Source organism: Balaenoptera borealis (genome assembly GCF_965194805.1).
Source record: "Balaenoptera borealis genome assembly, chromosome: 14".
NCBI lineage: Eukaryota > Metazoa > Chordata > Mammalia > Artiodactyla > Balaenopteridae > Balaenoptera > Balaenoptera borealis.
Window position 1 is genome coordinate 83,570,596 of NC_138875.1, and position 14,182 is coordinate 83,584,777.

The window sequence follows — 14,182 nt, forward strand, 5'->3', positions numbered from 1 at the left end:
GACCAGTAAATCCATTTCTTATCCCAGCTCACTGTGCTCCTGAAACAGTCTATTGCTGGAGCTTAGGTTTTGGTTTTTTTTTCTACTTTAACCTTCTCCTAAAGCCTAAGAAGTTTGATCTTCGTTAGCTTGTGTTCCTATAGAGTTTACAAGATTTTTTTTCTGTGGTGTACTATTTGTCTTACCGGTGCTTACATTTTACATAAAAGTGTGGGTCTACACTACAGGGAACAGTTTTAGGTGACATGAAGGTGGCTTATCCTCCTCCTCCTCATTTGCCTTCCAGAAACCTCCAACCAAAAGCAGCACCCCCTACACCTACCTTGCCACCGATTTGAAATGTTAATGAAGCTATTTCTAGCTTCGCCTTCCCACCGACTTCATTCTGCATCAGGTGTTCAGGATCTCCCTAAAGAAAGCAGCCTGCCCCTCCTCCTTGTTATGAATTCATTTCCAACTGCTGAAGGGAACGTTTATTCTAGAAGTGCTCTGCTTCTGCAGGGTAAATGGCCAACCTGGGCTTTTCTTGCTCTGGGGAAAAAAGAAAGAAGTTTACAGACCCCTTTGAGGAAGTTCTGGTTCAAGCTACATTTCTGAAAAATGCCTGCTTGAACACACCAGTCACATGGAGCTGGAATTTTTAGGAAAGGCTTATTATCTTGCAGGCTAAGGAGTGATGGTTACTGGAGTGAGGAAGACTTCTTTCAGCCTCCCTTTTCTAAGATGGAATGCTAACAGCCAGGTGGGATGAGGGCTGGGGGTGGCATTGCCCTTTAACTCACCAGAATCATCTTGCGTTCTGCTACAGCCCCACTTGTTGGCACTCCTTGGCACTGCCTCTTAAGTAGGGTTCCTTCAGCCTTGCATCCATGGATGACCTTCTGGGAGATTCTGAAACCCCTAAAACCGTGCAAAGTGATGCACCTGTGTGCATTTCTGCTCGCTTTCATCAGATTCTCAGTGGGGTCTTTGAATAGGAACACCTGCTCTTGTCTCTGGAAGGCCAGTATTTCAATGTTGCATTTCTGCAGTAATGGAACAGGAATCTTTCAGATTTCATCTACTGCCGCTTGATAACAGAAAACTGAAGTTCAAAGCTAGTAAAGCAATCCTGTGGGCTAGGTTCACATTTAGAATACAGGGAACCCTCAGCCCGCAGTCTGGAGAAAGCAACCGTTCTAAAATAGTCTCCAGAGGCCGTGAAAACCGGCAACCATCAAGGCTCTGCAGAACACTGAATCTGCTGACAAACTCAGCGTACTTTCTGAGCCTCGGTTTACAAATGATGATCCATTAAATGGGGTTAATACCAACCTCACGGGTGCAGTGTCACGTTGCATGCCTACCCACAGGACGTATTCAATGTGTCATTAAAACCGCTGCCATAGCTGCTTGCCTGTTTGGTCTCCATCAGAAGAACCTATCTGGGCAGTGACCTGCGTGGCAGAGCAGTGCTTTGCAAGCTTCAGCATACAGGTGAGTCACCTGGGGATCTTGTTTAACTGGGGCCTGGGAATATGAATTTCTAACCCAGTCCCAGGTGATGCTGACACGGCTGATCTGGGGACCACACTCTGAGTAGCGAGGTACTAGAACATGCTTAAATTAGGGATTTGCTGAGTACATCAGCCCTGATGGGCATTTGATCTTGCTGTCAGCTTAAGGAAGGAAAACAGACATAAGGACAGATGACCTCGAGAGCACTGACTGAATTAAACGACCAACAAAAACATCCCAAAGAGGCCCAGGCTTTGCACCATTTTGCTGTCTGTTTATTTCAAGTTTACAGAGAAGCTTAAACATTTGTGGAAAAACACCGAAGGCTCATTTTTCTCTTAAGTTCATGTACTTTTTAGTGATAAATACACAGTATTTAACTTTGTACACCTGATAAAAGGAAAATGCATAGTAGAAGGGATCAGGAATAAAACAGAAGCATCGGGCATGAAATCAATCACAGGATAGAAAAGTCAGCAGTCCCACGAAACTCGGCCTGTCAAGCTGGAGAGAAGATGGGAATCAACGACCTTGAAACCTTCCCTAGCACCTTGGAAGTGAGTGGAGGTCTTGGTTCTTTCCCCTGGCAACGTGAAGCTCCCCTTTGGAAGATGGGTGAGAGCGACAGGTGGAGCCTGTGTCTAAATACACAGCTTTCCCCTCCTTGTCCTGAAAGGCTTTGAGGAGGGGAGCCCTAACTCACGGAAAAGGCCAGGCCAGAGGGGAGATGGCCTCTCGGGCCCCAAGTGCCAACAAGGGGCTAGATAAGGCTTTATGGGAGCCACTGGCCAGGCTGCGGAATAGATGGGGAAGTGGAACAGGACAGAAGAAAGATGGGTAGAGAACATGTGCTGCTTCAAAGCCACAGGTGCAGGCCACCGCTTGCTTACACAAAACTGGTCCCACAGCTGAGCCAGTAATGGAAGAGACGGATAGGCATCCTTTTTGCTCACCTGGAAAAGCTTCTGCCCTTTCCTGACAGAGCCGGCTTTTGAAAAAAAATCAGTGTTTGTGCTTTAGGAGTGGAGACAAACCCCAAGAGTTGGCGCTCCAAGTAGCTCTAATGCTTTATGTTACAGCCCTCTCTGTTTATACTTTTCTCAGTGGGGCGGTTCCTTTCCACAGCTTTCTTTGGTGTTTCTTAGTGTAAAAAAAAAAAAAAGTAATGAACGTGGGCCTCCCCCAACCCACCCGCCTACATAGCTCAGTGCTGCCTGATCGCTGGCATTCCACATGTGAACCCTTAGACGGAGAGTTTCGCAGTGGAAGAAATGGCGTCGCCCGATGCAGTTGTGTAAACACAGGAGGAGTTCTGCAGAGGCTCTGCATGCTGCCCGCCCTCCCTGGGCGAGCCACTCGGCCAGGCCAGAGTCCAAACAGACAGGCTAGGACTAAGACTAAGGACCGGTTGACCTGAACCACTGCAAGGTGCTTACTGCAAACTAACCAGACCCTGTTTGCTCCCAGGAAGGCTGGAGCCTGTAAATTTAAACAAGCACAGGAGGTGAGAGGAAGTACCAGATTACAGAAAGAAAGCAAGCAGGCCAGAGGACCCTCCAGCAGATGGGTGTCCTTTGCTCTTGGAAACCAGCATTCTCTAACTCGGTACTGCTTTTAAGGTAGCAAGAAAAGTCTGGCTAAACGACAGTCAAGAGCTTATGAAGACTGATGGAAGCCAAGAACACCCGGGCTCTGCGAACGCGCTGGACGGGGGAACAAGGCCTGCTTCTCTGTCTCTCCGCAAAAAGTCCTCATACCAACACTGATCAGCCAGAAACTACAGGAAAGCACGTCCTTCTGAGCCCAATTACTGACACTATTTCCCCCAAGCCAGATTCCACAGAGCACTGGGAATTCCAAAGAAGGAAGGAAGACAAAGTCCTTCCAATTTTCCTCCCTCTTGAACTTCACACTCACCTACATGTGGCTCTGGAAGAAGTCCACTTGAACTGCAACCAAACTTCCCAAGGTTAGTTGGAAGTCAAAAAGGTAAATTTTTTCTTTCTGGACTTCTGGCTACAAAAAGGAACTCCCTGTACCAAGCCCTGGTTCCCTTGGACCTGAGGACTGCTCTAGGTTTCAGTAATCTTCTCTTAAAGGGTGCCCTAAAGTTATTGTGTAGATCCAAACAGAGCTTTGCCGGTAAGGATGATCATTTGTGTCTCAGTTGAATGAAAGTATTTCTTAACTGGCCCTCCAGAAACTGGATAAGTGTTTCATTGACTACAACAATCAGCTAGTATTTAAGAAGAAAACAGAACCTTAGCAGCCTCTAGAATACACAGGTTATAAACAAGGTGAGCTGCTAATACACAGGCACAGATTTCATTGGCTCTAACTCCGATCACATCCCTGAAGCCATGGGAGAGATCCTGGAAGCTCGAAATGATCTCTGAACTGCTCTAGAGTTCAGACTGGTTAGAAAATTGAAAGTATTTTTTGTTGTTGTTTACTCTTAAGCCATGTAATGTACATGGAAGTGTAGGATTTCACCCTGAAGTTTTTGTAATTTAACAAGAGATTTACCAGAGCGCCCTCAACTATGGAAGAAAAGTTTCAGCCTTGAGCGGCTGTCATAAAGAAACACACTCGTTCAGTCCTTTAGGGGAGATGTCCCACCACAACCACTGAATGCCCCTCTGAGGCTGGAAAATCCCCCCTGTGAAGCTGTTAAGTGTCAAGCCCTTTCCGTTTTCCTGACTACAGCTCTACTCATAAAAAAAAATTTTAAGTCCTTCTTAGGAATAAGTTGCATCGAAGCTCCCTGCAGCTACTGAGGGCTAGCCCTGTCCTGACTCCTTGAGTCCACAGTTCTAGAAGGTGCCACGGTTCAGGGCTTGGGGTTTTGCGCGAAGTCACACCCGCTCTTCCCCTCCCTTTCAAATGCAGCGAGTGTGGTCTCAGACCACACCACCAGAGTTTCCTGCCAGTTTTCCCCGATTTTCAAACTCCACACACATTCACTTGGTATATCTGACATGATTCTGAGTTCACAAGGAAGGATTTTTGGCATAAAAACATTTTAAAAAGCAATTGTCCCCAAATGTACGTGGCTTTGGGTCTGCAACTCCTCACACCCTCCCATTCAGCCAGCCAGCGGCCAAGGTCGATGTCATGGAGTCGTCTTTTTTTTTTTTTTGTCTCCTTTAAAACAATAAAGAAATCAAACAAACAAATGGGAAAAACAACAACAACAACAATAACCAGAGATGATGGTCAAGGCTCTACACACGTGCTCGGTTTCCGTAGGACATGCTGCTATGGAAACGCAGGGCGCAGCCCCCAGAGGTGAGACGTGCATGCGAGGTCGAGGTCCGGCAGCTACCCCATCGCCTCGTCTGGCCGCGGAGGACGCGTCCGCTTGCTGGAGCCGGGGGCCAGGGCCCCCCAACTCTCCATGCCTGGGCCGCCTTTCACAAGAGCGCTTCCTCCTCCCCCACGGGAGGCGGGTTGGGGCCCCGGAGGCTGTCTTCGCTGCCTTGCTTCCTGCTCACCAAACAGAAAACCTGTGTTAAGACCCAGCGCAATGCTGGCACGGCCCTGAACCAAGGTTTCCCGCGGCCCCACACCACCTGGGACGGACGTTATTTACTTAACTTCTTTTAGATTCTCTCCCCTGTTTTGCTTGCTCACATGAAAGTTTCAAAGGAGACTTTGTATCCCCTCCGTAAATGGAAAATCAGCATCATGTGCAAAAATAGAAAGGAACTATAAAAATAGCTGTGAATCTAGGGGCCTAACACCTAAAATCATGGCACATGTCACAAGTCATGTGTGGGCTCCACATTGGGGCCTGTTCACCGAGGGCTTTAGGCTCTAAGCTCTTGCAGGGCAGAAACCGTGACACTTGTCTTCAGCCCCCAGGTGCGTTTCCTGGGGGCAACAAGCAGCACGCCTGACTTGGCCTGGCACATAGCCAGCCTTCAGGAAATGGTCGTCAACAGAACTGCCCTCCGCACACGGGCCCAAGAGACACCTCCGACGAAGAGAAGGGCCCTCAACTCGGCAATGGGTGATCAGAGCAGGAGACCAAGTTGGTGGGAAGAAGTGTCCTGGTGTCCCCAGCTAGAGCTGCCTGGGGTGACAGACATGGGCAGTGCGATGGGAAATGTGAGGGAAAGTCCCTAAAGAGAGGCCCAAACCCTTTGCCATCATCAAGCAAACAGTGCCCCTCCTAAGGGGAGCCGTTGGGCTTGCCAGGCAGGACTCATGTCTATTGTGTGCCCTAGGCCCGAAGGGCAACTGCCCTTGCACGAGGGAAGGGCAAGCATGGTGTCTGTACATTCCTAGGAAGAAACTCCTCCTTGTTTAAAACTCACACTCACTGGCTTTTACGTTTCTGCCAAAGAACAGGGGGTCAAGTCTCCTGGGAGGAGAGTTGTAACTGGATAACCAATGAGGCCCTACAGCTGCCTGCTCACACCAGCTGGTCTCCCTGCAGACGGCTAGTGGGCCATGGGCCCAAGGCCTCTAACAACTGACTGAGCCCTAAGAGCTCCAGAGTGCTGGACCATTGGGACAACCAAAGCATCCCACCTGTGCGCTGAGGGCAAGGGCAGGTAATTCCCAGGTGCTGCTGGGACTGAGGTGAGGGAATAAAGAGGCAGTAAAGTCCTCTGGGCCTATATCAGTCTTTGGTGTCTTGCAACTTTGACCTCATTAAAAATAAAAGGTGGGGGCTTCCCTGGTGGCGCAGTGGTTGAGAGTCTGCCTGCCAATGCAGGGGACACGGGTTCGAGCCCTGGTCTGGGAAGATCCCACATGCCGCGGAGCAGCTGGGCCCGTGAGCCACAATTACTGAGCCTGCGTGTCTGGAGCCTGTGCTCCGCAACAAGAGAGGCCGTGATAGTGAGAGGCCCGCGCACCGTGATGAAGAGTGGCCCCCGCTTGCCGCAACTGGAGAAAGCCCTCGCACAGAAACGAAGACCCAACACAGCCATAAATAAATAAATAAATAAATAAATAATTCTTTTAAAAAATGGGTAAACAATTTTAAAAAACAAAACAAAACAAAAAGATACTCTACATCCAAAAACAAAGGAGAAGCCACAATGAGACGGTAGGAGGGGTGCAATCACAGTAAAATCAAATCCCTTAACTGCTGGGTGGGTGACTCACAGACTGGAGAACACTTATACCACAGAAGTCCACCCACTGGAGTGAAGGTTCTGAGCCCCACGTCAGGCTTCCCAACCTGGGGGTCCGGCAACGGGAGGAGGAATTCCTAGAGAATCAGACTTTGAAGCCTAGTGGGAATTGATTGCAGGACTTTGACAGGACTGGAGGAAACAGAGACTCCACTCTTGGAGGGCACACACAAAGTAGTGTGCACATCAGGACCCAGGGGAAGGAGCAGTGACCCCAGGGGAGACTGAACCAGACCTACCTGCTACTGTTGGAGGGTCTCCTGCAGAGGTGGGGGTGGCTGCGGCTCACCATGGGGACAAGGACACTGGCAGCAGAAGTTCTGGGAAGTACTCCTTGGTGTGAGCCCTCCCAGAGTCTGCCATTAGCCCCACCAAAGAGCCCAGGTAGGCTCCAGTGTTGGGTTGCCTCAGGCCAAACAACCAACAGGGAGGGAACCCAGCCCTACCCATCAACAGTAAAGCAGATTAAAGTTTTACTGAGCTCTGCCCACCAGAGCAACAGTCAGCTCTACCCACCACCAGTCCCTCCCATTAGGAAACTTACACAAGCCTCTTAGATAGCCTTATCCACCAGAGGGCAGACAGCAGAAGCAAGAAGAACTACAATCCTGCAGCCTGTGGAACAAAAACCACATTCACAGAAAGATAGACAAGATGAAAAGGCAGAGGGCTATGTACCAGATGAAGGAACAAGATAAAACCCCAGAAAAACAACTAAATGAAGTGGACATAGGCAACCTTCCAGAAAAAGAATTCAGAATAATGATAGTGAAGATGATCCAGGACCTCGGAAAAAGAATGGAGGCAAAGATCGAGAAGATGCAAGAAATGTTTAACAAAGACCTAGAAGAATTAAAGAACAAACAAACAGAGACGAACAATACAATAACCGAAATGAAAACTACACTAGAAGGAATCAATAGCAGAATAACTGAGGCAGAAGAACGGATAAGTGACCTGGAAGACAGAATGGTGGAATTCACTGCTGTGGGACAGAATAAAGAAAAAAGAATGAAAAGAAATGAAGACAGCCTAAGAGACCTCTGGGACAACATTAAATGCAACAACATTTGCATTATAGGGGTCCCAGAAGGAGAAGAAAGAGAGAAAGGACCAGAGAAAATATTTGAAGAGATTATAGTCGAAAAGTTCCCTAACATGGGAAAGGAAATAGCCACCCAAGTCCAGGAAGCGCAGAGAGTCCCATACAGGATAAACCCAAGGAGAAACACGCTGAGACACATAGTAATCAAATGGGCAAAAATTAAAGACAAAGAAAAATTATTGAAAGCAGCAAGGGAAAAATGACAAATAACATACAAGGGAACTCCCATAAGGTTAACAGGTGATTTCTCAGCACAAACTCTACAAGCCAGAAGGGAGTGGCATGATATACTTAAAGTGATGAAAGGGAAGAACCTACAACCAAGATTACTCTACCCAGCAAGGATCTCATTCAGATTCGATGGCGACATCAGAAACTTTACAGACAAGCAAAAGCTAAGAGAATTCAGCACCACCAAACCAGCTCTACAACAAATACTAAAGGAACTTCTCTAAGTGGGAAACACAAGAGAAGAAAAGGACCTACAAAAACAAACCCCAAACAATTAAGAAAATGGTAATAAGAACATACATATTGGGGCTTCCCTGGTGGCGCAGTGGTTAACAGTCTACCTGCCAATGCAGGGGACACAGGTTTGATCCCTGGCCCGGGAGGATCCCACATGCTGCAGAGCAACTGAGCCCGTGCGCCACAACTGCTGAACCTGAGCTCTGGAGCCCGCAAGCCACAACTACTGAGCCCATGTGCCACAACTACTGAAGCCTGTGTGCCTAGAGCCTGTGCTCCGCAACAAGAGAAGCCACGACAATGAGAAGCCTCCACTCGCCACACCTAGAGAAGGCCCGCGCTCAGCAATGAAGACCCAACACAGCCATAAATAAATAAATAAATTTATATTAAAAAAAAAAGAACATACATATCGATAACTACCTTAAACGTGAATGGATTAAATGCTCCAACCAAAAGACACAGGCTTGCTGAATGGATACAAAAACAAGACCCATATATATGCTGTCTAAAAGAGATCCACTTCAGACCTAGGGACACATACAGACTGAAAGTGAGGGGATGGAAACAGATATTCCATGCAAATGGAAATCAAAAGAGAGCTGCGGTAGCAATCCTCATATCAGATAAAATAGACTTTAAAATAAAGAATGTTACAAGAGACAAGGAAGGACACTACATAATGATCAAGGGATCAATCCAAGAAGAAGATAGAACAATTATAAATATATATGCACCCAACATAGGAGCACCTCAATACATAAGGCAACTGCTAACAGCTATAAAAGAGGAAATCAAGAGTAACACAATAATAGTGGGGGACTTTAACACCTCACTTACACCAATGGACAGATCATCCAAACAGAAAATGAATAAGGAAACACAAGCTTTAAATGACACAATAGACCAGATAGGTTTAATTGATATTTATAGGACATTCCATCCAAAAACAGCAGATTACACTTTCTTCTCAAGTGAGCACGGAACATTCTCCAGGATAGATCACATCTTGGGTCACAGAACAAGCCTCAGTAAATTTAAGAAAACTGAAATCATATCAAGCATCTTTTCTGACCACAACGCTATGAGATTAGAAATGAATTACAGGGGAAAAAAAGGAAAAAACACAGACACATGGAGGCTAAACAATACGTTACTAAATAGCCAAGAGATCACTGAAGAAATCAAAGAGGAAATCAAAAAATACCTAGAGACAAATGACAATGAAAACACGATGATCCAAAACCTATGGGATGCAGCAAAAGCAGTTGTAAGAGGGAAGTTTATAGCTATACAAGCCTACCTCAAGAAACAAGAAATATCTCAAATAAAAAATCTAACGTTACACCTAAAGGAACTAGAGAAAGAAGAGCAAACAAAACCCAAAGTTAGCAGAAGGAAAGAAATCATAAAGATCAGAGCAGAAATAAATGAAATAGAAACAAAGACAACAATAGCAAAGATCAATAAAACTAAAAGCTGGTTCTTTGAGAAGATAAACAAAATTGATAAACCATTAGCCAGACTCATCAAGAAAAAGAGGGAGAGGACTCAAATCAATAAAATTAGAAATGAAAAAGGAGAAGTTACAACAGACACCACAGAAATACAAAGCATCCTAAGAGACTACTACAAGCAACTCTATGCCAATAAAATGGAGAACCGGGAAGAAATGAACAAATTCTTAGAAAGGGATAACCTTCCAAGACTGAACCAGGAAGAAATAGAAAATATGAACAGACCAGTCACAAGTAATGAAATTGAAACTGTGATTAAAAATCTTCCAACAGGGCTTCCCTGGTGGCGCAGTGGTTGAGAATCTGCCTGCTAATGCAGGGAACACGGGTTCGAGCCCTGGTCTGGGAAGATCCCACATGCCACGGAGCAACTGGGCCCGTGAGCCACAACTGCTGAGCCTGCGCGTCTGGAGCCTGTGCCCCGCAACGGGAGGGGCCGCGATAGTGAAAGGCCCGCGCACCGCGATGAAGAGCGGTCCCCGCACCGCGATGAAGAGTGGCCCCCACTTGCCGCAACTAGAGAAAGCCCTCGCACGAACCGAAGACCCAACACAGTCAAAAAAATAAAAAAAATAATAAAATAAAATAAAATAAATAAAGTAGCTATAAAAAAAAAAAAATCTTCCAACAAACTGAAGTCCAGGACCAGATGGCTTCACAGGTGACTTCTATCAAACATTTAGAGAAGAGCTAACAGCTATCCTTCTCAAACTCTTCCAAAAAATTGCAGAGGAAGGAACACTCCCAAACTCATTCTATGAGGCCACCATCACCCTGATACCAAAACCAGACAAAGACACTACAAAAAAAGAAAATTACAGACCAATACCACTGATGAATATAGATGCAAAAATCCTCAACAAAATCCTAGCAAACAGAATCCAGCAACACATTAAAAGGATCATACACCACGATCAAGTGGGATTTATCCCAGGGATGCAAGGATTCTTCAATATATGCAAATCAATCCATGTGATACACCATATTAACAAATTGAAGAATAAAAACCATATGATCATCTCAATAGATGCAGAAAAAGCTTTTGACAAAATTCAACACCCATTTATGATAAAAACTCTCCAGAAAGTGGGCATAGAGGGAACCTACCTCAACATAATAAAGGCCATATACGACAAACCCACAGCAAACATCATTCTCAACGGTGGAAAACTGAAAGCATTTCCTCTAAGATCAGGAACAAGACAAGGATGTCCACTCTCACCACTATTATTCAACATAGTCTTGGAAGTCCTAGCCACGGCAATCAGAGAAGAAAAAGAAATAAAAGGAATACAAATTGGAAAAGAAGAAGTAAAACTGTCACAGTTTGCAGATGACATGATACTATACATAGAGAATCCTAAAAATGCCACCAGAAAACTACTAGAGCTAATCAATGAATTTGGTAAAGTTGCAGGATACAAAATTAATGCACAGAAATCTCTTGCATTCCTATACACTAATGATGAAAAATCTGAAAGAGAAATTATGGAAACACTCCCATTTACCATTGCAACAAAAAGAATAAAATACCTTGGAATAAACCTCCCTAGGGAGACAAAAGACCTGTATGCAGAAAACTATAAGATAAGACACTGATGAAAGAAATGAAAGATGATACAAACAGATGGAGAGATATACCATGTTCTTGGATTGGAAGAATCAATATTGTGAAAGTGACTATACTACCCAAAGCAATCTACAGATTCAATGCAATCCCTATCAAATTACCAATGGCATTTTTTACGGAACTAGAACAAATAATCTTAAAATTTGTATGGAGATACAAAAGACCCCGAATAGCCAAAGCAGTCTTGAGGGAAAAAAACGGAGCTGGAGGAATCAGACTCCCTGACTTCAGACTATTCTACAAAGCTACAGTAATCAAGACAATATGGTACTGGCACAAAAACAGAAACATAGATCAATGGAACAAGATAGAAAGCCCAGAGATAAACCCATGCACCTATGGTCAACTAATCTATGACAAAGGAGGCAAAGATATACAATGAAGAAAAGACAGTCTCTTCAATAAGTGGTGCTGGGAAAACTGGACAGCTACATGTAAAAGAATGAAATTAGAACACTCCCTAACACCATACACAAAAATAAACTCAAAATGGATTTGAGACCTAAATGTAAGACCAGACACTATAAAACTCTTAGAGGAAAACATAGGAAGAACACTCTTTGACATAAATCACAGCAAGATCTTTTTTGATCCACCTCCTAGAGTACTGGAAATAAAAACAAAAATAAACAAATGGGACCTAATGAAACTTCAAAGCTTTTGCACAGCAAAAGAAACCATAAACAAGACGAAAAGACAACCCTCAGAATGGGAGAAAATATTTGCAAACGAATCAACGGACAAAGGATTAATCTCCAAAATATATAAACAGCTCATGCAGCTCAATATTAAAGAAACAAACAACCCAATCCAAAAATGGGCAGAAGACCTAAATAGACATTTCTCCAAAGAAGACATACAGATGGCCAAGAAGCATGTGAAAAGCTGCTCAACATCACTAATAATTAGAGAAATGCAAATCAAAACTACAATGAGGTACCACCTCACACCAGTTAGAATGGACATCATCAGAAAATCTACAAACAACAAATGCTGGAGAGGGTGTGGAGAAAAGGGAACCCTCTTGCACTGTTGGTGGGAATGTAAATTGATACAGCCACTATGGAGAACAGTATGGAGGTTCTTTAAAAAACTAAAAATAGAATTATCATATGATCCAGCAATCCCACTACTGGGCATATACCCAGAGAAAACCATAATTCAAAAAGACACATGCACCCCAATGTTCATTGCAGCACTATTTACAAAAGCCAGGTCATGGAAGCAACCTAAATGCCCATCGACAGACGAATGGATAAAGAAGTTGTGGTACATATATACAATGGAATATTACTCAGCCATAAAAAGGCACGAAATTGAGTCATCTGTTGAGACGTGGATGGATCTTGAGACTGTCATACAGAGTGAAGTCAGAAAGAGAAAAACAAATATCGTATATTAACGCATGTATGTGGAACCTAGAAAAATGGTACAGATGAACCGGTTTGCAGGGCAGAAGTTGAGACACAGATGTAGAGAACAAACATATGGACACCAAGGGGGGAAAACCCCGGGGGGGTGGGGATGGTGGTGTGCTGAATTGGGCGATTGGGATTGACATGTATACACTGATGTGTATAAAATTGATGACTAATAAGAACCTGCTGTATAAAAAATAATAATTAAAAAAGAAAAAAAGGAATGAAGTTCTGACACATGCTACATCAGAGATGAACCTTGAAAACATTACGCTGAGTGAAAGAAGCCAGACACAAAGGCCATATACTATATGATTCCATTTATATGAAATGTCCAGAACATGCAAATCTATAGAAACTGACAGTAGCTTCGTGCTGGCTGGGGAACGGGGGAGTTGGGTGGTGAGAGGTAAGGGTACAGGGTTTCTTCTTGGGCTAATGGAAATGTTCTAAAACTGATTGTGGTGATGGTCGCACAACTTTGTGAATATATTAAAAACTATTGAATTATACACTCTAAATGGGTATGTGATTTATAGCTCAGTAAAGCTGCTTTTAAAACTTAGAAACGGCTGCCTGGAGCTCCCAGCTGATAATGAGGTGGCGAGCTGGGCTCAGAGGGCAGAGTACTGGGACTGCTGTCCTGCCACAGGCACGGGGTGGGGGGCACGTGGCAGCAGGGGTGCAAGTATTTGTCACCTCAGTCTTACGGGGACAAAAATTCTCATCTGTCCTGGGAGGTGCTGGGACTACTGAGCTGGATATGTGTTTGGAGGAGGCTGGCTGACTGGTGAGAAGGTCTGGATCCTCCCCAGAGGCAGGGGACTCTCACAGTCATTTGCAACAGGCCGGAAGGGGACTTATTTTCTAGGTCTTAACCCATCAGAGAAGAAAGGGTGGATGCCGGAGAGCCCCAAGGGGGAGCCCCCGAGCGCAGCATGCCCGATCTAGGCTCTGACCGCTGAACCAGAGCAGGGGCTGCCTCGGCTGTGACACAGCTTCAATGCCATTGACGTGCACTGAGCATACGTGGGTGCCCGACTAGGTCTAAGACCTGGGTGAGTTCACAGGCATTCCAGGTGGAGCGCCATGCACCCGCAGCCCCAGCCCGCATGCACAACCCGCTGTCGGGTCCAAGCCCCTGGATGCCCCTCGTTTTCTTCCTGGGTCCGGAGGCCCAAGGTGAGCCTGGGCACAGCAGCCTGGGCTGGAAGGAACGTCCGCCTGGGTGGGGATGCCCCGTGCTCTGCAGCTGCCCCCGCCCCCAGGCCCTGGCAGAGGCTAAGGCACAGGCAGGCAGGCGTTACCTTGGGCTCAGACAGGGGCTCACACTCCCTGGTTGTTTTTTTGCTGGAATCGCCAGAGGGGAGGGAAAAGGGAAGTGAGAAGGGACACTTGGG

The 14,182-nt window shown here is 45.5% G+C and overlaps 1 protein-coding gene across 8 annotated transcripts in view; it reads right to left on the minus strand.

Moving 5' to 3' along the window:
• Positions 1-1,750: 1,750 nt before the first annotated feature.
• The window catches only part of CAMKK2 (calcium/calmodulin dependent protein kinase kinase 2), a 56,200-nt gene continuing 43,768 nt past the window's right edge, over positions 1,751-14,182 (minus strand). For 6 of the 8 annotated variants that reach the window (XM_082355946.1, XM_082355951.1, XM_082355949.1 and 3 more), the window contains 2 exons: positions 14,090-14,132; positions 1,751-4,983 (listed from right to left, as the gene is read on the minus strand). In XM_082355946.1, coding sequence (XP_082212072.1) covers positions 4,819-4,983; positions 14,090-14,132 — 208 coding nt within the window. In that variant the 3' untranslated portion in view covers positions 1,751-4,818. The remainder of the gene's footprint in view (positions 4,984-14,089; positions 14,133-14,182) is intronic. The other 2 variants (XM_082355952.1, XM_082355950.1) reach the window with 1 other exon arrangement.